At 45.6% G+C, this 21,934-nt stretch overlaps 1 protein-coding gene across 1 annotated transcript in view; it reads right to left on the bottom strand.

Annotated features, from left to right (window-relative positions):
* LOC139402171 (DNA polymerase delta catalytic subunit-like) overlaps positions 1–19,985 on the bottom strand; it is a 33,451-nt gene extending 13,466 nt beyond the window's left edge. Inside the window, exons 1-20 of the mRNA XM_071146261.1 lie at positions 19,906–19,985; positions 17,330–17,516; positions 16,880–16,993; positions 16,430–16,570; positions 16,012–16,137; positions 15,478–15,646; positions 14,045–14,159; positions 13,836–13,965; positions 12,711–12,877; positions 12,496–12,600; positions 8,169–8,309; positions 7,140–7,250; positions 6,373–6,564; positions 6,184–6,272; positions 5,761–5,877; positions 4,782–4,895; positions 3,660–3,807; positions 1,501–1,596; positions 1,247–1,384; positions 118–293 (exon numbers count right to left, since the gene is read on the bottom strand). Coding sequence (XP_071002362.1) covers positions 118–293; positions 1,247–1,384; positions 1,501–1,596; positions 3,660–3,807; positions 4,782–4,895; positions 5,761–5,877; positions 6,184–6,272; positions 6,373–6,564; positions 7,140–7,250; positions 8,169–8,309; positions 12,496–12,600; positions 12,711–12,877; positions 13,836–13,965; positions 14,045–14,159; positions 15,478–15,646; positions 16,012–16,137; positions 16,430–16,570; positions 16,880–16,993; positions 17,330–17,516 — 2,576 coding nt within the window. The 5' untranslated portion in view covers positions 19,906–19,985. The remainder of the gene's footprint in view (positions 1–117; positions 294–1,246; positions 1,385–1,500; positions 1,597–3,659; positions 3,808–4,781; positions 4,896–5,760; positions 5,878–6,183; positions 6,273–6,372; positions 6,565–7,139; positions 7,251–8,168; positions 8,310–12,495; positions 12,601–12,710; positions 12,878–13,835; positions 13,966–14,044; positions 14,160–15,477; positions 15,647–16,011; positions 16,138–16,429; positions 16,571–16,879; positions 16,994–17,329; positions 17,517–19,905) is intronic.
* Between the last annotated feature and the right edge of the window lie 1,949 nt (positions 19,986–21,934).

Genomic DNA, 21,934 nt, shown 5'->3' with positions numbered 1-21,934 from the left:
TATCAGAATGTTCCAGGTGGTACCTACCCGTCTATCAGAATGTTCCAGGTGGTACGTCTATCAGAATGTTCCAGGTGGCACGGACCCGTCTATCAGAATGTTCTAGATGGTACCTACCTGTCTATCAGAATGGTCTGCAGGCAGGTGTTGATCAGATTGGCCACCAGGGTACAGTTGTCCCTGCGGACCGTCTCGATACCCTTGCAGTCCATCTTGTCGTGAGTGTCGGCGCTGGAGGAGAAGTAGAGGCCTGCGTAGCGCTTCTTGTTGATCAACAGGTAGGGGTAGTACACCTGAAGGGAGGAGAGAGAGAGCGATAAGAGGGAGTTTAACTAGTCTTTATTTGACCGTAGAAGGAGCTCATAGTAGCCTCGGGTCAAGTCCAATAGGGAGGAGAGAGGAGAGAGTATGATGTTAGTTATTTGACCATCCAAGAGAGGATGAGCATAGCTTTATTCCAGACTAAACAAAAGACAAAAGACAAGCTAGCTTGCTCTAGCACTTGACCTGGGTTATGTTCATTCGGGAACACTGTCGATGCAACATCAAAAATTACGTTTTTCCTAATTGGACAACTCCAGGTTGTACCCATATAATTAAATAATATAATTTATTTTATTTTTTGAATTTTTACCCCTTTTTCTCCCCAATTTCGTGGTATCGAGGCCCCATAATTTTGTTGTAGTAGCTACTATCTTGTCTCATCGCTACAACTCCCGTACGGGCTCGGTACACAACCCAACCAAGCCGCACTGCTTCTTAACACAGCACGCATCCAACCCGGAAGCCAGCCGCACCAATGCGCCGGAGGAAACACCGTGCACCTGGCAACCTTGGTTAGCGCGCACTGCGCCTGGCCCGCCACAGGAGTCGCTGGTGCGCGATGAGACAAGGACACCCCTACCGACCAAGCCCTCCCTAACCCGGGCGACGCTAGGCCAATTGTGCGTCGCCCCACGGACCTCCCGGTCGCGGCCGGTTACGACAGAGCCTGGGCGCGAACCCAGGAACTCTGATGGCACAGCTGGCGCTGCAGTACAGCGCCCTTAACCACTGCGCCACCCGGGAGGCCCCATAATTTAGTATTTTAATAGGGTCTCCGTGGTAGTACCTTCTGGTTTCATAATTTCCCCCACAGGGGTTAGGGTTTTCAAACAATAGTTTCACTCCGTTTCAAAACGTTTCCTATCAACTGAACATGACCCAGGGCTATTACCAACTGTGTTTTAAATGGTGAACTGGGTACCTTCTCAAACTCCAGTTTGATGGGAGGGGTGAAGTGGGAGGAGACCCACTCTGCCGCCTCCCTCCCAACCTCCATGGCCCTGCTCACAGTGTCCACGCCCAGTTTGACCATGACGGAGTCCGTGTCCCCGTAGATGACCTGACACACACACAGACAATCAAGGAGGGTTGTGAAAGTAGAACAACTAAAAAGAGGAGAAGAAGAAAGGACAGGTGAGGATGATGTAACGACTGTCCTCCTCGCTCTCCTCTCACCTTGGCATCGGCTTGGTAACCGTTGGCGATGGTGTACTTGGATTCCACCAGCTGTTTGGTCTGCTCAATCATCTGTCTGCCAAACCCAGTAACACTCTGGAAACACAGGGAGAGGTTAGGGACACTGGTGACAGTCTGGAAACACAGGGAGAGGTTAGGAGCACTGGTGACACTCTGGAAACACAGGGAGAGGTTAGGGACACTGGTGACACTCTGGAAACACAGGGAGAGGTTAGGAACACTGGTGACACTCTGGAAACACAGGGAGAGGTTAGGAACACTGGTGACACTCTGGAAACACAGGGAGAGGTTAGGAACACTGGTGACACTCTGGAAACACAGGGAGAGGTTAGGAACACTGGTGACACTCTGGAAACACAGGGAGAGGTTAGGAACACTGGTGACACTCTGGAAACACAGGGAGAGGTTAGGAACACTGGTGACACTCTGGAAACACAGGGAGAGGTTAGGAACACTGGTGACACTCTGGAAACACAGGGAGAGGTTAGGAACACTGGTGACACTCTGGAAACACAGGGAGAGGTTAGGAACACTGGTGACACTCTGGAAACACAGGGAGAGGTTAGGAACACTGGTGACACTCTGGAAACACAGGGAGAGGTTAGGAACACTGGTGACACTCTGGAAACACAGGGAGAGGTTAGGAACACTGGTGACACTCTGGAAACACAGGGAGAGGTTAGGAACACTGGTGACACTCTGGAAACACAGGGAGAGGTTAGGAACACTGGTGACACTCTGGAAACACAGGGAGAGGTTAGGAACACTGGTGACACTCTGGAAACACAGGGAGAGGTTAGGAGCACTGGTGACACTCTGGAAACACAGGGAGAGGTTAGGAACACTGGTGACACTCTGGAAACACAGGGAGAGGTTAGGAACACTGGTGACACTCTGGAAACACAGGGAGAGGTTAGGGACACTGGTGACACTCTGGAAACACAGGGAGAGATTAGGAACACTGGTGACAGTCTGGAAACACAGGGAGAGGTTAGGGACACTGGTGACAGTCTGGAAACACAGGGAGAGGTTAGGAACACTGGTGACAGTCTGGAAACACAGGGAGAGGTTAGGAACACTGGTGACACTCTGGAAACACAGGGAGAGGTTAGGAACACTGGTGACAGTCTGGAAACACAGGGAGAGGTTAGGAACACTGGTGACAGTCTGGAAACACAGGGAGAGGTTAGGAACACTGGTGACAGTCTGGAAACACAGGGAGAGGTTAGGAACACTTGTGACAGTCTGGAAACACAGGGAGAGGTTAGGAACACTGGTGACACTCTGGAAACACAGGGAGAGGTTAGGAACACTGGTGACACTCTGGAAACACAGGGAGAGGTTAGGAACACTGGTGACAGTCTGGAAACACAGGGAGAGGTTAGGAACACTGGTGACACTCTGGAAACACAGGGAGAGGTTAGGAACACTGGTGACAGTCTGGAAACACAGGGAGAGGTTAGGAACACTGGTGACACTGGAAACACAGGGAGAGGTTAGGAACACTGGTGACACTCTGGAAACACAGGGAGAGGTTAGGAACACTGGTGACACACTGGAAACACAGGGAGAGGTTAGGGACACTGGTGACACTCTGGAAACACAGGGAGAGGTTAGGAACACTGGTGACACTCTGGAAACACAGGGAGAGGTTAGGGACACTGGTGACACTCTGGAAACACAGGGAGAGGTTAGGGACACTGGTGACACTCTGGAAACACAGGGAGAGGTTAGGAACACTGGTGACACTCTGGAAACACAGGGAGAGGTTAGGAACACTGGTGACAGTCTGGAAACACAGGGAGAGGTTAGGAACACTGGTGACACTCTGGAAACACAGGGAGAGGTTAGGAACACTGGTGACACTCTGGAAACACAGGGAGAGGTTAGGAACACTGGTGACACTCTGGAAACACAGGGAGAGGTTAGGAACACTGGTATTTCCAAGACGTCTTAAGATTTGTCCAAGGACATCAAGACATGTTTATGTCTTAAGAAGTCTGAAGACATGGTGTTGTCTGGGTATGTAAATACAAACAGGACATTGTCTGGAGTCCTACAGCTCCACTGGCCTGGGATCCTGGTCCCAGTTTCCACTTTGAGACACTATGCTTGAGGAAACTGGGCAGGGTGCTCACCTGTGAGATCTCAAGGCAGGGCAGCTTGCCCACCTGAGCCCCTGTAAAGCCATAGACGGAGTTGGCGCTGATTTTGAGAGCGAGCTGTCGACCGTCAAGGACCTGTTTCTTGAAAGGATCCGTTTCCTTTTTCAGCTCCGCTTTGGCCCTGAAGACGGAAGGGGGTCAGAAATAACAACCACCACAACAACTTTCATTTTCATTGTTCATTCACTGTTTGTTAAGCCCTGTTCATTCCCTGTTTGTTAAGCACGGTTCATTCCCTGTTTGTTAAGCCCTGTTCATTCCCTGTTTGTTAAGCATGGTTCATTCCCTGTTTGTTAAGCACGGTTCATTCCCTGTTTGTTAAGCACGGTTCATTCCCTGTTTGTTAAGCCCTGTTCATTCCCTGTTTGTTAAGCACGGTTCATTCCCTGTTTGTTAAGCACGGTTCATTCCCTGTTTGTTAAGCCCTGTTCATTCCCTGTTTGTTAAGCCCTGTCTATTCACTGTTTGTTAAGCACGGTTCATTCCCTGTTTGTTAAGCCCTGTTCATTCCCTGTTTGTTAAGCCCTGTCTATTCACTGTTTGTTAAGCACGGTTCATTCACTGTTTGTTAAGCCCTGTTCATTCACTGTTTGTTAAGCCCTGTTCATTCACTGTTTGTTAAGGTCTGCATGGACTGACTTTTGTCCAGGATGAATTGGCTCATACACAACTCAGCTTTGGTCATTTGACGGCACAAGAGTTTCATTAACTTTTGTGTGAGTGAAATGGGTTAAGAGCACACTTAAAAATGTCAGAAATATACAAGAACCACCTGTCATCCCCAGGCCATCTTTTGGCCATTATATTGATGTAACCTTTATCTAAGCAGGGAGTCCCATAGAGAAACAAGTCTATTTGGCAAGGGAGCCCTGCATCTCAAACCCAGCAAGCAATTACACATTAAGTTACACAGAAACAGTTCAATCAAGACAGGAAACACAAAGAAGCAAACAAACCCAACATTATAAAAGGAATAGTCTGCACAAAAACAGCCCTCATATACTCTATAGCAGTGTTACTGATCCTAGATCAGATTGAGAAACCTAGGAGATGTGCATTGACCCTTGTTTCAGCTGACTCCAGGTCAGTGCTTACTTCTTCCTGGCAGAGAGCAGGTCCTCCAGGATATCAGGCAGAAGTCCCTTCCTCACCGAGCTCTTAACAAACAGGTCTCCTGTGGGAGTCTTGATGAAGTCCTCTGGGGTCAGACTAAGGAGAGAAGACGCCCATGTCACTTACAAAATCAACCTAGGTCGACCAATCAAGGATGCAGTCATACAAAACTGGCTGACGTTTTCACAGCCACCTGTTGCAGAGCCCTGCCGTAGCTAGATTAGGGTTGGAATGAAAACCTACAGGAGGGTAGCTCTCCAGGAACAGGGTTGGAATGAAAACCTACAGGAGGGTCGCTCTCCAGGAACAGGGTTGGAATGAAAACCTACAGGAGGGTCGCTCTTCAGGAACAGGGTTGGAATGAAAACCTACAGGAGGGTAGCTCTTCAGGAACAGGGTTGGAGTTGAAAACCTACAGGAGGGTCGCTCTCTAGGAACAGGGTTGGAGTTAAAACCTACAGGAGGGTAGCTCTCTAGGAACAGGGTTGGAGTTAAAAACCTACAGGAGGGTATCTCTCCAGGAACAGAGTTGGAGTTAAAACCTAAAGGAGGGTATCTCTCCAGGAACAGAGCTGGAGTTAAAACCTACAGGAGGGTAGCTCTCCAGGAACAGAGTTGGAGTTAAAACCTACAGGAGGGTATCTCTCCAGGAACAGAGTTGGAGTTAAAACCTAAAGGAGGGTATCTCTCCAGGAACAGGGTTGGAGTTAAAACCTACAGGAGGGTAGCTCTCACAGAAACAGGGTTGGAGTTAAAACCTACAGGAGGGTATCTCTCCAGGAACAGGGTTGGAGTGAACACCTACAGGAGGGTATCTCTCCAGGAACAGAGTTGGAGTTAAAACCTACAGGAGGGTATCTCTCCAGGAACAGAGTTGGAGTTAAAACCTACAGGAGGGTATCTCTCCAGGAACAGGGTTGGTGAGCCCTGGTTAGTGGGACAACAACAGTGACTCTCTCACCCCAGCTTCTCCGCTGAGCCCTTCTGAAGCAGGGTGGTGTAACAGAGGTTGTGGGCCATCATGATGGAGGGATACAGAGAGGAGAAATCCAGGGTGGCGATGGGGACGCTGTAGTATCTGGAGAACCCAGAGAGAGAGAGATTACTTCCACTTGATGTTTTTACCCACATAGCAGTCATAGACAGTGAAATACATAAAGGGACCACAATGGAAATAAGTCATTGACTTTACTGTGTTATCGCTGACAGCATGTATGTACTGTGTGTATATTTGTTGAACTGTCAAATACAAATAAAATCAATATTAGATTACATTAATACACAAAACTATCAAGCTAAAATCACAAGTAAAAACCATGCCAGAACACACCCTAAAACACAGAGCAGTGTTACTCACCCTAAAACACAGAGCAGTGTTACTCACCCTTTCTCTGGCTCAATGACTGTAGCTCCAGTGTAGTCTTCACCTCCCTCAGGCTTCACCACTGGCATGACCAGCCCCTGTTTCATTGCCTAACACACACACAGACTACATCATTTTCTCGGTCCCAAACATTTAGGTGAGAACGTGTGTTCTAGGAATGTGTATTGAGAGATAGAGTGTGTGTCTCACCTGCCGCAGTAGCTGGGACACCACTTTGATCTGCTGGCCTCTAGAGAGCAGGTAGGTGAGGGGAACCCCGGTGACTCTGGCCATCTCCATGTAGTTGATCACACACATCAGCTTCTGCAGCAGACGCAGGGGCAGGTAGGCATCCTTCAGGCAGTACACCGCCAGGCGCCTCCGGGTCTGCTCATTACCATTCTGGGATAGAAGGATGACAGGGAGGGAAAGAGAGGAAACATGAATGAGACGCTGTCAGTATCTGGGGGAAAGTCCTAATAGGTACTAATAGGCCTCCACTTGACAGAAAGTGAGCAGAGAGAGGAGAGAGAGAGCAGAGAGAGAGAGGAGAGAGAGAGCAGAGAGAGGAGAGAGAGAGAGGAGAGCAGAGAGAGGAGAGAGAGAGAGGAGAGCAGAGAGAGGAGAGAGAGAGAGGAGAGCAGAGAGCAGAGAGAGGAGAGAGAGAAAGCAGAGAGAGGAGAGAGAGGAGAGAGAGAGCAGAGAGAGGAGAGAGAGGAGAGAGAGAGAGCAGAGAGAGGAGAGAGAGAGCAGAGAGAGGAGAGAGAGAGCAGAGAGAGGAGAGAGAGAGCAGAGAGAGGAGAGAGAGCAGAGAGAGGAGAGAGAGAGGAGAGAGAGGAGAGAGAGAGCAGAGAGAGGAGAGAGAGAGCAGAGAGAGGAGAGAGAGAGCAGAGAGAGCAGAGAGAGCAGAGAGAGGAGAGAGAGAGGAGAGAGAGGAGAGAGAGAGCAGAGAGAGCAGAGAGAGCAGAGAGATGTACCTGCAGATCTGTGATGATAGAATGCTGAACATCCTCCTTCTGTTCTTGCAGGAAGTGGAAGCTGACGGCGTTGAGTGTGTACGAGCGCAGTTTGTAGTCCCTCAGCAGCACCTGAAGGACCCACATGGACAGATCTAGTCAGTCAGACAGAACACTTGGAACAGTCAGAACAGTCTGTAGTCAGAACAGAACCCTTAGAACAACAGAACAGTCTGTAGTCCCTCAGCAGCACCTGAAGGACCCACATGGACAGATCCATAGTCAGTCAGACAGAACACTCGGAACAGTCTGTCAGAACAGAACCCTTAGAACAACAGAACAGTCTGTAGTCCCTCAGCAGCACCTGAAGAACCCACATGGACAGGTCCAGGGCATTGAGTTACAGGCCTCATCTTTGTATGTATTCCATTATGGAGTCTGTCCATAGGAATCCCCACCCAGTTGACTGCTTTAAGATGGTGGAAGCTCTCAATGGCAATGTCCACGCAAAAACATGAATCCATGATGAGTCTAACTATGGTCCAGGGTCAGTCAGATAAAACATGAACCCATGATGAGTCCTCTAACTATGGTCCAGGGTCAGTCAGACAAAAACATGCATCCATGATGAGTCTAACTATGGTCCAGGGTCAGTCAGACAAAACATGAACCCATGATGAGTCCTCTAACTATGGTCCAGGGTCAGTCAGACAAAAGCATGCATCCATGATGAGTCTAACTATGGTCCAGGGTCAGTCAGACAAAAACATGCATCCATGATGAGTCTAACTATGGTCCAGGGTCAGTCAGACAAAAACATGCATCCATGATGAGTCTAACTATGGTCCAGGGTCAGTCAGATAGAACACTCACAATATTGACTCCATCTTGTCTGCTCCGCTGGTCTACAGTTGAAAACCTCTACTCCCAGAACCTAGATAATCTAGTAGCTGGACAGCACGCAACATATGGTTCTGGGTTCCAACACTGGATGAGAGTATGTTATATGTTCCTATACATAAGGTCCGAGGTCAGCGGCCGGCCAGTTACCTGGAGCAGGTCAAACTGAACTCGTCCCTCCATGTTGAGGATCTTGTTCTCTCTGCGGCCCATCTGTTTGCTCTGGAAACTGGAGTCTCTCAGGACTGACTTGATGCCCAGTACTCTGCCCAGGTAGGGGAACAGCTTGACCTGGAATCAGACATATCAATCAAATACATTTTAGAACGCACTTTTATAAAGCCACAGAGTGCTTCACAGACACCCAGCCTAAAACCCCAAAGAGCAAGAGACACAGAGGCAGAAGCACAGAGACACAGAGGCAGAAGCACAGAGACAGAAGCACAGAGACACAGAGGCAGAAGCACAGAGACACAGAGGCAGAAGCACAGAGACACAGAGGCAGAAGCACAGAGACACAGAGGCAGAAGCACAGAGACACAGAGGCAGAAGCACAGAGACACAGAGGCAGAAGCACAGAGACAGAAGCACAGAGACACAGAGGCAGAAGCACAGAGACACAGAGGCAGAAGCACAGAGACACAGAGGCAGAAGCACAGAGACAGAAGCACAGAGACACAGAGGCAGAAGCACAGGGACACAGAGGCAGAAGCACAGAGACACAGACATCACTCCAGATGTCTCTTTCCATGACTTTAATAGAGGACAGACGTGGCAGGTAGGAGAGACAGACACGCTACTCCATCAGCCTTTTTAAAGGTCATTGTTTATGAAAACAACATTTTCCTGAATTTCATTTGAGGAAGATCCAATTATTATCTTTGGGGCCTAATTCAAATGCATTTCTTAGAGTCAAAGGTTTGTGTGCGAGTTGTTTTTTGGGTCGGACCAAAATGATTGCTGTTTAGGGGATCTCTAGTATCTTATAGGGCAGCTGTTTTGGGGATCTCTAGTATCTTATAGGGCAGCTGTTTTGGGGATCTCTAGTATCTTATAGGGCAGCTGTTTTGGGGATCTCTAGTATCTTATAGGGCAGCTGTTTTGGGGATCTCTAGTATCTTATAGGGCAGCTGTTTTGGGGATCTCTAGTATCTTATAGGGCAGCTGTTTAGGGGATCTCTAGTATCTTATAGGGTAGCTGTTTAGGGGATCTCTAGTATCTTATAGGGCAGCTGTTTAGGGGATCTCTAGTATCTTATAGGGCAGCTGTTTTGGGGATCTCTAGTATCTTATAGGGCAGCTGTTTAGGGGATCTCTAGTATCTTACAGGGCAGCTGTTTAGGGGATCTCTAGTATCTTATAGGGCAGCTGTTTAGGGGATCTCTAGTATCTTACAGGGCAGCTGTTTAGGGGATCTCTAGTATCTTATAGGGCAGCTGTTTTGGGGATCTCTAGTATCTTACAGGGCAGCTGTTTTGGGGATCTCTAGTATCTTATAGGGCAGCTGTTTAGGCCCCTTACCCTTTTCCTATCTTTACTAACTACATGCCACTGGCTCTGAGTAAATGACTCCACACTACACACGTCAGCTACTACAGCAACTGAAATGACTGCAACAATTAACAAAGAATGGGTGGGCAAGAATTAAGTTTGTCCTAAATATTTAAAAACTAAAAGCATTGTATTTGGGACAAATCGATGAGATTCACTAAACCCTAAACCTAAATGACATCTCGTAATGAATGTGGTAATGAGCAAGTGTCATGGTCAAAACACATTGATACAACAGTAGTTAAGATGGGGAGAAGTCTGTCCATAAAAGCACTGCTCTACCTTCTTAACAGCACTATCAACAAGGCAGGTCCTACAGGCTCTAGTTTTGTTGCACCTTGACTACTGTTCAGTCGTGTGGTCAGGTGCCAGAAAGAGGGACTTGGGAAAATTGCAGTTGGTTCAGAACAGGGCAGCACGGCTGGCCCTTAAAAGTACACAGAGCTAACATTAATGACATGCATGTCAAACTCTCCTGGCTCAAAGTGGAAGATAGATTGTCTTCATCACTACTTGTTTTTGTAAGAAGTGTTGACTAACTGAATGTACAGAGGTGTCTGTTTAAAATACTAGAACAAAGCTTGGACACCCATGCATATCCTACAAGACATGCCATCAGAGGTCTCTTCACAGTCCCCAAGTCCAGAACAGACTATGGGAGTGACACAGTACTACATAGAGCCATGACTACATGGAAATCTATTCCACAGTACTACATAGAGCCATGACTACATGGAACTCTATTCCACAGTACGACATAGAGTCATGACTACATGGAACTCTATTCCACAGTACTACATAGAGCCATGACTACATGGAACTCTATTCCACAGTACCACATAGAGCCATGACTCCATGGAACTCTATTCCACAGTACTACATAGAGCCATGACTACATGGAACTCTATTCCACAGTACGACATAGAGTCATGACTACATGGAACTCTATTCCACAGTACTACATAGAGCCATGACTACATGGAACTCTATTCCACAGTACTACATAGAGCCATGACTCCATGGAACTCTATTCCACAGTACCACATAGAGCCATGACTACATGGAACTCTATTCCACAGTACTACATAGAGCCATGACTACATGGAACTCTATTCCACAGTACTACATAGAGCCATGACTACATGGAACTCTATTCCACAGTACCACATAGAGCCATGACTCCATGGAACTCTATTCCACAGTACCACATAGAGCCATGACTACATGGAACTCTATTCCACAGTACTACATAGAGCCATGACTACATGGAACTCTATTCCACAGTACCACATAGAGCCATGACTCCATGGAACTCTATTCCACAGTACCACATAGAGCCATGACTACATGGAACTCTATTCCACAGTACTACATAGAGCCATGACTACATGGAACTCTATTCCACAGTACCACATAGAGCCATGACTACATGGAACTCTATTCCCCGTCAGGTACCTGATGCAGCAGTAGAATCAGATTTAAATAGCAGGACATAAATAGAGTAGGACTGTGAAGACATGCACATACATTGAAATATTGTTGAATGGTGGTATTATTCATTCTGTACTGTACATGTTGTACTGTAGATAAGTAGTGGTGTAATAATGTTATATGATGTACTGTTTTATATATATTATTTTATATGTAAATATAAGTGGTTTCTAGTATCTTATGACAGGCAGGTACAGCTCCAGTAGTTAGACTGACAGCCAGGTACAGCTCCAGTAGTTAGACTGACAGGCAGGTACAGTTCCAGTAGTTAGACTGACAGGCAGGTACAGCTCCAGTAGTTAGACTGACAGGCAGGTACAGCTCCAGTAGTTAGACTGACAGGCAGGTACAGCTCCAGTAGTTAGACTGACAGGCAGGTACAGCTCCAGTAGTCAGACTGACAGCCAGGTACAGCTCCAGTAGTTAGACTGACAGGCAGGTACAGCTCCAGTAGTTAGACTGACAGGCAGGTACAGCTCCAGTAGTTAGACTGACAGGCAGGTACAGCTCCAGTAGTTAGACTGACAGGCAGGTACAGCTCCAGTAGTCAGACTGACAGCCAGGTACAGCTCCAGTAGTTAGACTGACAGGCAGGTACAGCTCCAGTAGTTAGACTGACAGGCAGGTACAGCTCCAGTAGTTAGACTGACAGGCAGGTACAGCTCCAGTAGTTAGACTGACAGGCAGGTACAGCTCCAGTAGTCAGACTGACAGGCAGGTACAGATCCAGTAGTTAGACTGACAGGCAGGTACAGCTCCAGTAGTTAGACTGACAGGCAGGTACAGCTCCAGTAGTTAGACTGACAGGCAGGTACAGCTCCAGTAGTCAGACTGACAGGCAGGTACAGCTCCAGTAGTTAGACTGACAGGCAGGTACAGCTCCAGTAGTTAGACTGACAGGCAGGTACAGCTCCAGTAGTTAGACTGACAGGCAGGTACAGCTCCAGTAGTCAGACTGACAGGCAGGTACAGCTCCAGTAGTTAGACTGACAGGCAGGTACAGCTCCAGTAGTTAGACTGACAGGCAGGTACAGCTCCAGTAGTCAGACTGACAGGCAGGTACAGCTCCAGTAGTTAGACTGACAGGCAGGTACAGCTCCAGTAGTCAGACTGACAGGCAGGTACAGCTCCAGTAGTTAGACTGACAGGCAGGTACAGCTCCAGTAGTTAGACTGACAGGCAGGTACAGCTCCAGTAGTTAGACTGACAGGCAGGTACAGCTCCAGTAGTTAGACTGACAGGCAGGTACAGCTCCAGTAGTTAGACTGACAGGCAGGTACAGCTCCAGTAGTTAGACTGACAGGTCCACATACAACAAGGCAATATACAACAAATACTGCATCAACAGACATTGATCTGGCAGGTTAGACTTAGAATCTGGACGTTCTGATTCTAGAAGTTTCCAAAGAACCATGGCCAGTCTGTCTGTACTGACCTTCAGGGTAGCTGCTCTGTTCAGCAGGTAGGGAAGGTCAAAGTTCTGGATGTTGTACCCAGTGATGATGTCTGCATCCACTGTCCTCACAAACTCAGCCCAGCTCTGCAGGGGGAATACAAAGAGCCAATCAGGGGGGAACCTCCACTGCTGTTGGTCTTAAAGCAGCCAAGCTCAACTCCCCACAAGCGTGTTTGTGTGTGTGTATATGTTACCTGTAGTAACTGGCTCTCTTTAGTGAAGCACAGGACCTGGGAGCCCACGATGCTGGAGCAGGACTGGAGGGTGAAGACGGTGCGGATGAAAGGTTCCTTCTCTCCCTGTCGCTGCACCATGGAGGCTATCTGGATCACTGGGTCTTTCTCTGCCTCGGGAAAAATCCCTAGAAGAAGACAAGAGAGTTGGGCCAACCTTTAGAATAGTGAATACTGTTCTGATCCTAGACATTCAGTTACATAGAACAGTGTCAATTCTCCTCATGTCATGTTAACGGGGAGCTAACATGGCTGTCATATAATGTTGTAGTGTCATGTAAATGAAGAGTTAACATGGCTGTCATATAATGTTGTAGTGTCATGTAAATGAAGAGTTAACATGGCTGTCATAGAATGTTGTAGTGTCATGTAAATGAAGAGTTAACATGGCTGTCATAGAATGTTGTAGTGTCATGTAAATGAAGAGTTAACACGGCTGTCATAGAATGTTGTAGTGTCATGTAAATGAATAGTTAACATGGCTGTCATATAATGTTGTAGTGTCATGTAAATGAAGAGTTAACATGGCTGTCATAGAATGTAGTAGTGTCATGTAAATGAAGAGTTAACATGGCTGTCATAGAATGTTGTAGTGTCATGTAAATGCAGAGTTAACATGGCTGTCATAGAATGTTGTAGTGTCATGTAAATGAAGAGTTAACATGGCTGTCATAGAATGTTGTAGTGTCACGTAAATGAAGAGTTAACATGGCTGTCATAGAATGTTGTAGTGTCACGTAAATGAAGAGTTAACATGGCTGTCATAGAATGTTGTAGTGTCATGTAAATGAAGAGTTAACATGGCTGTCATAGAATGTTGTAGTGTCATGTAAATGAAGAGTTAACATGGCTGTCATAGAATGTTGTAGTGTCATGTAAATGAAGATATAACATGGCTGTCATAGAATGTTCTAGTGTCACGTAAATGCATCATAATGCAGAAACCTCAATGTCCCAACTCTCTGAATACATGGCTCTGCTGACAGGAGCCAGAGGACAAGCCAGTAAACACAGTCTCTCCAGTCCACAGACACCCAATCAGTACAATACAGTATAATATAGTGCAAAGCAGTACAGAGCACAAACCTTTTCTTCCAGCACACTCAATGTCAAAGCTGAGAACCCTGAGAGGGGCGATCCTCTGATACTCTCCCTCTGCTGGGTGACTGATCAGCTGGGTCCATCCCACATCAACCTCATACTGACACAGAGACACCTAGGAGAGAGGAGGGAGGTATTGTAAATCTGGAACACCCCCTGGGTGTGTAAAGGCCCAGAGGTCTCCATTCTCTTACCTTGCCTGGGTGGTGAGCGTCCGTCTCCCCCAACATCCTCTCCTCCCTCACCCGGTACTTCCCCTTGGGCAGCTCAATCCAGCAGCAACCCACCACATCGCTGTCCACCATAAACCTATAGCACCACGGGACACAGCGGACCTCATTTAACAACATAAACCTAGCACCACAGGACACAGCAGACCTCATTTAACAACATAAACCTATAGCACCACGGGACACAGCGGACCTCATTTAACAACATAAACCTATAGCACCACGGGACACAGCGGACCTCATTTAACAACATAAACCTATAGCACCACGGGACACAGCGGACCTCATTTAACAACATAAACCTATAGCACCACGGGACACAGCAGACCTCATTTAACAACATAAACCTATAGCACCACGGGACACAGCGGACCTCATTTAACAACATAAACCTATAGCACCACGGGACACAGCGGACCTCATTTAACAACATAAACCTAGCACCACGGGACACAGCGGACCTCATTTAACAACATAAACCTATAGCACCACGGGACACAGCGGACCTCATTTAACAACATAAACCTATAGCACCAAGGGACACAGCAGACCTCATTTAACAACATCTGTACAAATGAATTTGTTCATTCTCATGAAAAACAACTGCTTACTGTGTGAATTTGGTTGAAAATACATTTCTCCCAAAAAGGTCTAAATAATTGGTTTATATAGTTTAACACTGGAAGCCCTGAGGAAGTCATTTTGTCTGCATATCAATAAAACATGTTCATCTCCTTTTAAAGTCCTGCTCCACTACTTCCTAGACTCATCCTAAATAAGTCTATTTCATTAGTGTTAGAAGCCATTTCAGGACAACGCGCCATTTTGTTTCACTGAGCGCCAAAAAGCGACTTTTTCAAATCCTCCTGGAGTCACACACAGGTAACACGTGTTGATTTCTATACAGTCTCAGAAAGAGCACATTCGGAGGTGTCCAACACACTTACCATTGTGAATTACCTCTCAAAATGAAAAGATGAACACTATTTCAAAATAAAATGTTTCATGCCCTCCACACGTGACCACGCTGCAACAGATGACCTACAGTAACATAAACTAATGACAATGATAATGTGTTCTTTGAAATGAAATACATTCTGTATTCTAATGTTACTCATGACCGTCATAAACACAACCAAGTGATCATTTTTTCAAAAGCATATATGAACTGTATTTATGAGACTGTCAGGGTGTTGCAGCTCGTTGAGGCAGTACGGGGGGGGGGGGGGGGGGGGGGGTAAGAGAGACCCGGCAGTTTAGGGAATGAACTGGGTTAAAATGTCAAGGGAAAACCAGGACTGCTTCTTTTTTTACTTCTCACACACACACACACACACACACACACACACACACACACACACACACACACACACACACACACACACACACACACACACCTGATCTCAAAGTCGATGTTAGCCTCGTAGGAAGAGAAGCTCTGAATGGGGAAAGGTCCAAACTTAAATCCCTGCTCCAGGAGCCTCTTCGCCGGGGCAATCAGACGAGGCATTGCCATGGTGATGCGCAGGAAGTCCGCAATCCGTTTCCCATGGTAACCATACATACCTGGAGGAGAGATGGGGAGGAAGTTATCAACTACCTTGTCAGCCTAGTCAACACCACAGCACTACAAGCTACCACACACACACACAACCAAAAACAACAGTTCAACTGTTAACACACAGGATACTCCTCTGCATCCTGGGTAAAAGGAGGTAAGGACTGATAGAGCGTCTTTACTTCGTTCATTCAACCAATTCAAACGCTCTTTTCTTTGCTACCTGTCCAAAACATGTCCATGTTACCATTCTGAACTTTCCTTTTCCTCAAATGACTAGTGGAATGCACCCTGAGTGTATCCAGGAGTCAGCAGTCCCACTACTAGCCTATTGCAGTGCCACCACTAGACCAGACAGGGACACTATACATACTTTCTTTGTGTGTGATGTCCACCGCCAGCACAGTGACCGACATGTTGTCCTTGTTGTAGCGCATGTCCTTCAGCACAGCAGAGTTAAGCTCCCTTTTGAACTCACTCAAGTGATCACTGGTGAACCCTGAGACAGAGAGAGGAAGGGAGGGGGAAAGTGAGAGAGAAAAAGGGGTGGATGAATTTGATATTGACAAAATTAAAGTCATTATTTTCATGTAATTTGTGGTTGGCCCTCAGATTTAGTCCTAAATAATAATGTAGTCTTCTGCTTCTTAAAGTGACCACGACATTACTACTGTGATGCCTAGAAAACACGTATCCCACACGGTCATGCCATGCTTAGCTCACACTAATAGGTCTGATATGTAGAGTAATGTTGCGTATCACTATATTGCTCATTTTCAGAGAAAACTCACCATTGGGGGCAGGGATGTAGAAATAGGGGGCAAAGCCGTGCACGTGGCAGCACACACTGTTCCCGCTGTCAGTCACCCCAAACATGCGGATTATTGGTACATTCCCCTGAGACTGACCTGGCATGCCAGCCACAGCAGCCCCTGTTGAACAGACCATCACAAACAGTTTAGGTAAACGTGACAGAAAAATGGCCTTTAAAAGTCCATGGCAGCCTAAATATGCTCCAACTAAAACTAACCTGTTGGTCCCATGGACTGTCAGGCATTGCCTTCATATATCCATCTATGATCTTGACAGTGGTTACATTTCTCCAGCCTCATCCCTGAGCTTAATTGCAACATTCCACTCCATGTAGGCCAACATGTAGTGGAATGATGGTTTCAAACAGGTTCTGGATTCCAGGCTAGTCGAAGGGCAGAAACCCTAAACATTTCAGTGACATAGCTTACCTAAATAGTAGTCGAGGTCAATCTGTTGGAAGACCAGGGTGTCAGAGTCCGGGTTAAGAGGGGCGGCCTGTGGCCGACGCCATCGGGGGTTGAGGTCAGTAGAGAACAGCTCACCTGCAACCGGGTCAAGGGTCACATGCAGAAGACAGGAGATTGGTCAGTCAGTGTGATGTTAAAGAGGCAGGTTGGTGAAAAATGAATTAAACTCTCCACCACCAGCGTCAAATGGTAGCCTGGGTACCAGTGCGTTGAGTTATTCCACTCCTTGTCATGCTAAACATGTAGTTGGCCTACATGGAGTGGAATGACGTTTTAAACAGGTTCTGGATTTCAGGCTGGTTAAATGGCAGAAATCCTAAACATTCTAGTCATTCCAGACAATAGGAATCCCTGGTAAGACTAAAGCCTGCGCAATGCACATCACCATGCGCTCTCCTCTCATCCTCTCACCAACAGGGATGACGTCATGCCCCGCCTGTCCTTCCCTCTCCTCCGCCTCCATATCGGCTTCTTCGAACAGGGCGAGTTCCTCCTCGAAGATCGACGGGCTGTCTTCCCAATCCCCGCCAGTTTTACCACGCTTGGCCTGGGACGCCCCGCCCCTCGGCGGACCGCTATTCCGCCTTTTAGCATCCATCTACAGGAGACATCAATGAACCAACGATTAGTACTTTACACACCTTGTAAGCATTTGTATCTGTCACGTGTGAATGTTGTTTATATATTTAAAACTATATATTTATCTTATCTGATTTGCAACAACTTAAGTTCCTTCTGGAAAATTAAAGTAATTCCAGTGTATTCTATTCAACCAAATAGGCTACAACTTGTTCAGCTGGTAGAGCATGGCGCTGGCACCATCAGGTCGTGGGTTTGATTACCGCTACAGCAATCAATAAAAAAAAATTGACCCAAAACCGTAGGTCACTTTGGATAAAAACGTTAGTTAAATAGCATGTGTATTATATAGCCAGGCCTATTTAATTCTGATTGATAGAATTAACTGTCATCTGGTCACATTGATTATACAGTTGAAGTCGGAAGTTTACATACACCTTAGCCAAATACATTTAAACTCAGTTTTTCACAATTCATGACATATAATCCTCGTAAAAATTCCCTGTTTTAGGTCAGTTAGGATCTCCACTTCATTTTAAGAATGTGAAATTGTGGTCTTGGCGGATTACTTTTGATTTTCCCATGATGTCAAGCAAAGGGGCACTGAGTTTGAAGGTTGGCCTTGAAATACATCCACAGTTAAACCTCAAATTGACTTAAATGATGCAAATTAGCCTATCAGAAGCTTCTAAAGCCAGGACCACATTTTTCTGGAATTTTCCAAGCCGTTTAAAGGCACAGTCATCTTAGTGTATGTAAACTCCTGACCCACTGGATTTGTGATACAGTGAATTATTAGTGAAATACTCTGTATGTATAAATTGTTGGAAAAAATTACTTGTGTCATGCACAAAGTAGATGTCCTAACTAACATGCCTAAACTATAGTTTGCTAACAAGAAATTTGTGGTTGAAAAACAAGTTTTAATGACTCCAACCTAAGTATGTAAACTTCCGACTTCAACTGTCGCTGATGAAGCTATGGTGAGCTTTCTTGCGCAGTGGCTGCCTGGGCATCGGTCAGGTGGACAGTGAAGGTTGTTGTGTTAGCTTGCTAGCCAGCTACCCTCATAGAATTCAATATTTAGGCCACTTCATTTCAATGCCCAATGATTCTTGAAATGCCTCATGAGTTTAGTAGAACGGTCTTACCCCACCATAATCCAAAATATAAGGTTGTTACAATGTCTTTTAAACAATGTAGCTATAGCTTCAAAGTATGTGTTAAACTAGCTATCACTCTGATCTCATGTAGACTGGGACTTTAGGTTCATAGCTACATCTATGAAGTTGAGTATTACCTAGCTAGCTACAGTAGCTCCCTCATTTTTACAAAGTTATCTACATGTATCCAGCCCTGGCTATTCCTGTGAACTAACTACAGTGGTGGAGAAAGTACAACATTTTCATACTTGAGTAAAAGTAAAGATACCTTAAAAGAAAATGACTCAAATAAAAGTGAGTCACCCAGTAAAATAGTACCTGAGGAAAAGTCAGTATTTGGTTTAAATATACTTAAGTATCAAAAGCAAATGTAATTGATAAAATGTACTTAGGTATCAAAAGTAAAAATCATTTAAAATGTCTAATATTAATAAAACCAGACGACACGGTGTTTTTGTATTTTTAATTTACGGATAGCCAAGTGCACAGTTCAACACTCCGACATTATTTACAAATAAAGCATGTGTTTTGCGAGTCCGCCAGATCAGAGGCAGTAGGGATGACCAGGGATGTTTGCTTGATAAGTGCGTGAATTTGACCATTTTCCCGTCCTGCTAAACATTCTAAATGTAACGAGTACTTTTGGGTGTCAGGGAAAATGTATGGAGTAGAAAGCACACTTTTTAAGGAATGTAGTGGAGTAAAAGTAAAAGTTGTCAAATATAAATAGTAACTAACCAAAAAAAACGACTTTAAGTAGTTTACTTAAAGTATTTTACACCACTAACTATAGGAACCAAGTGGCAGGGCTGTCGTTTGGCTGAAACACGAATGAAGGACTGTGCCTTTAACAGCTAACCTTAACTAGCTACAATAACCGAATCCAAATATCACTTTCCAACCTCATAGCTAGCTATCCGCTGATGAAGTTGAGACACTGGTAACTACTGGTCACATTTGGAAGAGGAGCAGGCATCGTTAGTAAGTAGCTATCAATATTAATAGTTACAAGCCGCAGTTGAGGTGTTTATTTGCCTCAATGTGAACTTCTCAACGTCGTTGAACAACAACACGCCTGCAAGTTAGCTATAGCTAACTAGCTAGCCCTGTTTCAGTTGTAAATAGCTAGTTACAAAGAAACAAATGGGTATACCAATTAATTATTATCCGCATGTATTTGGCAATCGGACACATGTGACATTATTAGCTAGCTCTCGCTACTTGGCAATAAAATGTTGTAGCTACCTTTGTTCAATGTGGTGACTTCGATCAGATCTTACTTGACAACAACTCCCGCCACTTGTGCGTTTAATTCGTGAACTTCCACCCCCGGAAAGAGCGGAGGATTTCCACAGCGCACGTGGTGGTTGGTCAATAGAGCGGAAACCCGTGGCTGAAAAAAGGGATGGAAGCAGCGGCCATATTTGGTGTGGCTCAGAGACTGACAACTCTGTGTGAGCTGTGTTAGATAGCTATCATAACAATATGTTTACATTGTGGTGACACTCAATTTGAAGTCTAATCACAGAGAAGAGAGATCTCTATGAAGCTAATAACCTAAACCAATAGATGAAATAGATCTTATTCCAATTATTATATTGTTAACAAGCAGTGTGGTTCACTGTAATGTATTTATCGTTACGGATTACTAAAGGGTTGTGTGTGTGTGTGTGTGTGTGTGTGTGTGTGTGTGTGTGTGTGTGTGTGTGTGTGTGTGTGTGTGTGTGTGTGTGTGTGTGTGTGTGTGTGTGTGTGTGTGTGTGTGTGTGTGTGTGTAGGTGCATCATGCACCGCAATAATCTGAGGGGGCACAAAGTACGTGAAGATGGCTGGAGGGCACCTCAAACAGCTTTTTCCTGCAATCTACAGCCATAATCATACTTAATTCTGTGTAAACGAATACCTCAAATGTTCTGCATATCTAAGCTGTCTGTCTCCTCCTGACTGGTGGTTGTTTTTTTAAAGAAACTAAATATTCTTCTCTGCATCTCTGATCAAATCTAGGTAAAAGAGTTCAAGGAATTTGAGTCTTATTCCATACATTTAGCTATTACTTGATTTTCTAAACCAACCTTGCCTACTCTAACTTGATTGATATCCCGAAATGTCTTCTTGGTTGCTGCCTTTAGCAACGCTAGCATTTACACAATTGCAGTGCTTGGAATTAGCTTGCAAAAAAACTGAAAAATCTGCCAGAAGCCAAAAGTTTAATAAAATTACATTTCAACTTATTTTGTTGATTGTCTGTAGGCTTGGTCTTTATGCAGGGGAGATTTGAGAGAGAAAAAACATCTAATCAAATCTAATTTTATTGTTCACATTCACCGAATACAACAGGTGTAGTAGACCTTACAGTGAAATGTTTACTTACGAGCCCCTAACCAACAATGCAGTTAAAAAAAATACAGATAAGAATAAGAAATTAAAGTAACAAGTAATTAAAGAGCAGCAGTAAAACAACAATAGCGAGACTATATACAGGGGGGGTACCGGTACAGAGTCAACATGCGGGGCCACCAGTTAGTTGAAGTAATATGTACATGTAGGATTAAAGTAAATATGCATAGATGACAACAGAGAGTAGCAGCCGTGTGAAAGAGGATGGGGAGTTGAGGCAATGCAAATAGTCTTGGTAGACATTTGATTAGATGTTCAGGAGTCTTATGGCTTGGGGCTAGAAGCTGTTAAGAAGCTTCTAACCTCTAAGCTTCTTGGACCTAGACTTGGCGCTTCAATACAACTTGCCATGTGGTAGCAGAGTAAACCGTCTATAACTAGGATGGTTGGAGTCTTGACAATTTGTAGGGCCTTCCTCTGACACCGCCTGGTATAGAGGTTCTGGGTGGCAGGAAGCTTGGCCCCAGTGATGTACTGGGCCGTTCGCACTAGCCTCTGTAGTGCCTTGCGGTTGGAGGCCGAGCAGTTGCCATACCAGGCAGTGATGCAACCAGTAAGGATGCTCTCAATGGTGCAGCTGTAAAACCTTTTGAGGATCTGAGGACCCATGCCAAATCTTTTCAGTCTCTTGAGGGGGATTAGGTTTTGTCGTGTCCTCTTCATGACTGTCTTGGTGTGCTTGGACCATGTTAGTTTGTTGGTGATGTGGACACCAAAGAACTTGAAGCTCTCAACCTGCTCCACTGCAGCCCTGTCAATGAGAATGGGGGTGTGCTCGGTCATCTTTTTCCTGTAGTCCACAATCATCTCCTTTGTCTTGATCACGTTGAGGGAGAGGTTGTTGTCCTGGCACCACATGGTCAGGTCTTTGACCTCC

The sequence above is a fragment of the Oncorhynchus clarkii genome, unplaced genomic scaffold (assembly GCF_045791955.1).
Source record: "Oncorhynchus clarkii lewisi isolate Uvic-CL-2024 unplaced genomic scaffold, UVic_Ocla_1.0 unplaced_contig_1139_pilon_pilon, whole genome shotgun sequence".
In the NCBI taxonomy this organism is placed as follows: Eukaryota; Metazoa; Chordata; class Actinopteri; order Salmoniformes; family Salmonidae; genus Oncorhynchus; species Oncorhynchus clarkii.
Note: the sequence above shows the minus strand (reverse complement) of the source record. Positions and strands in the feature narration are given on the sequence as shown.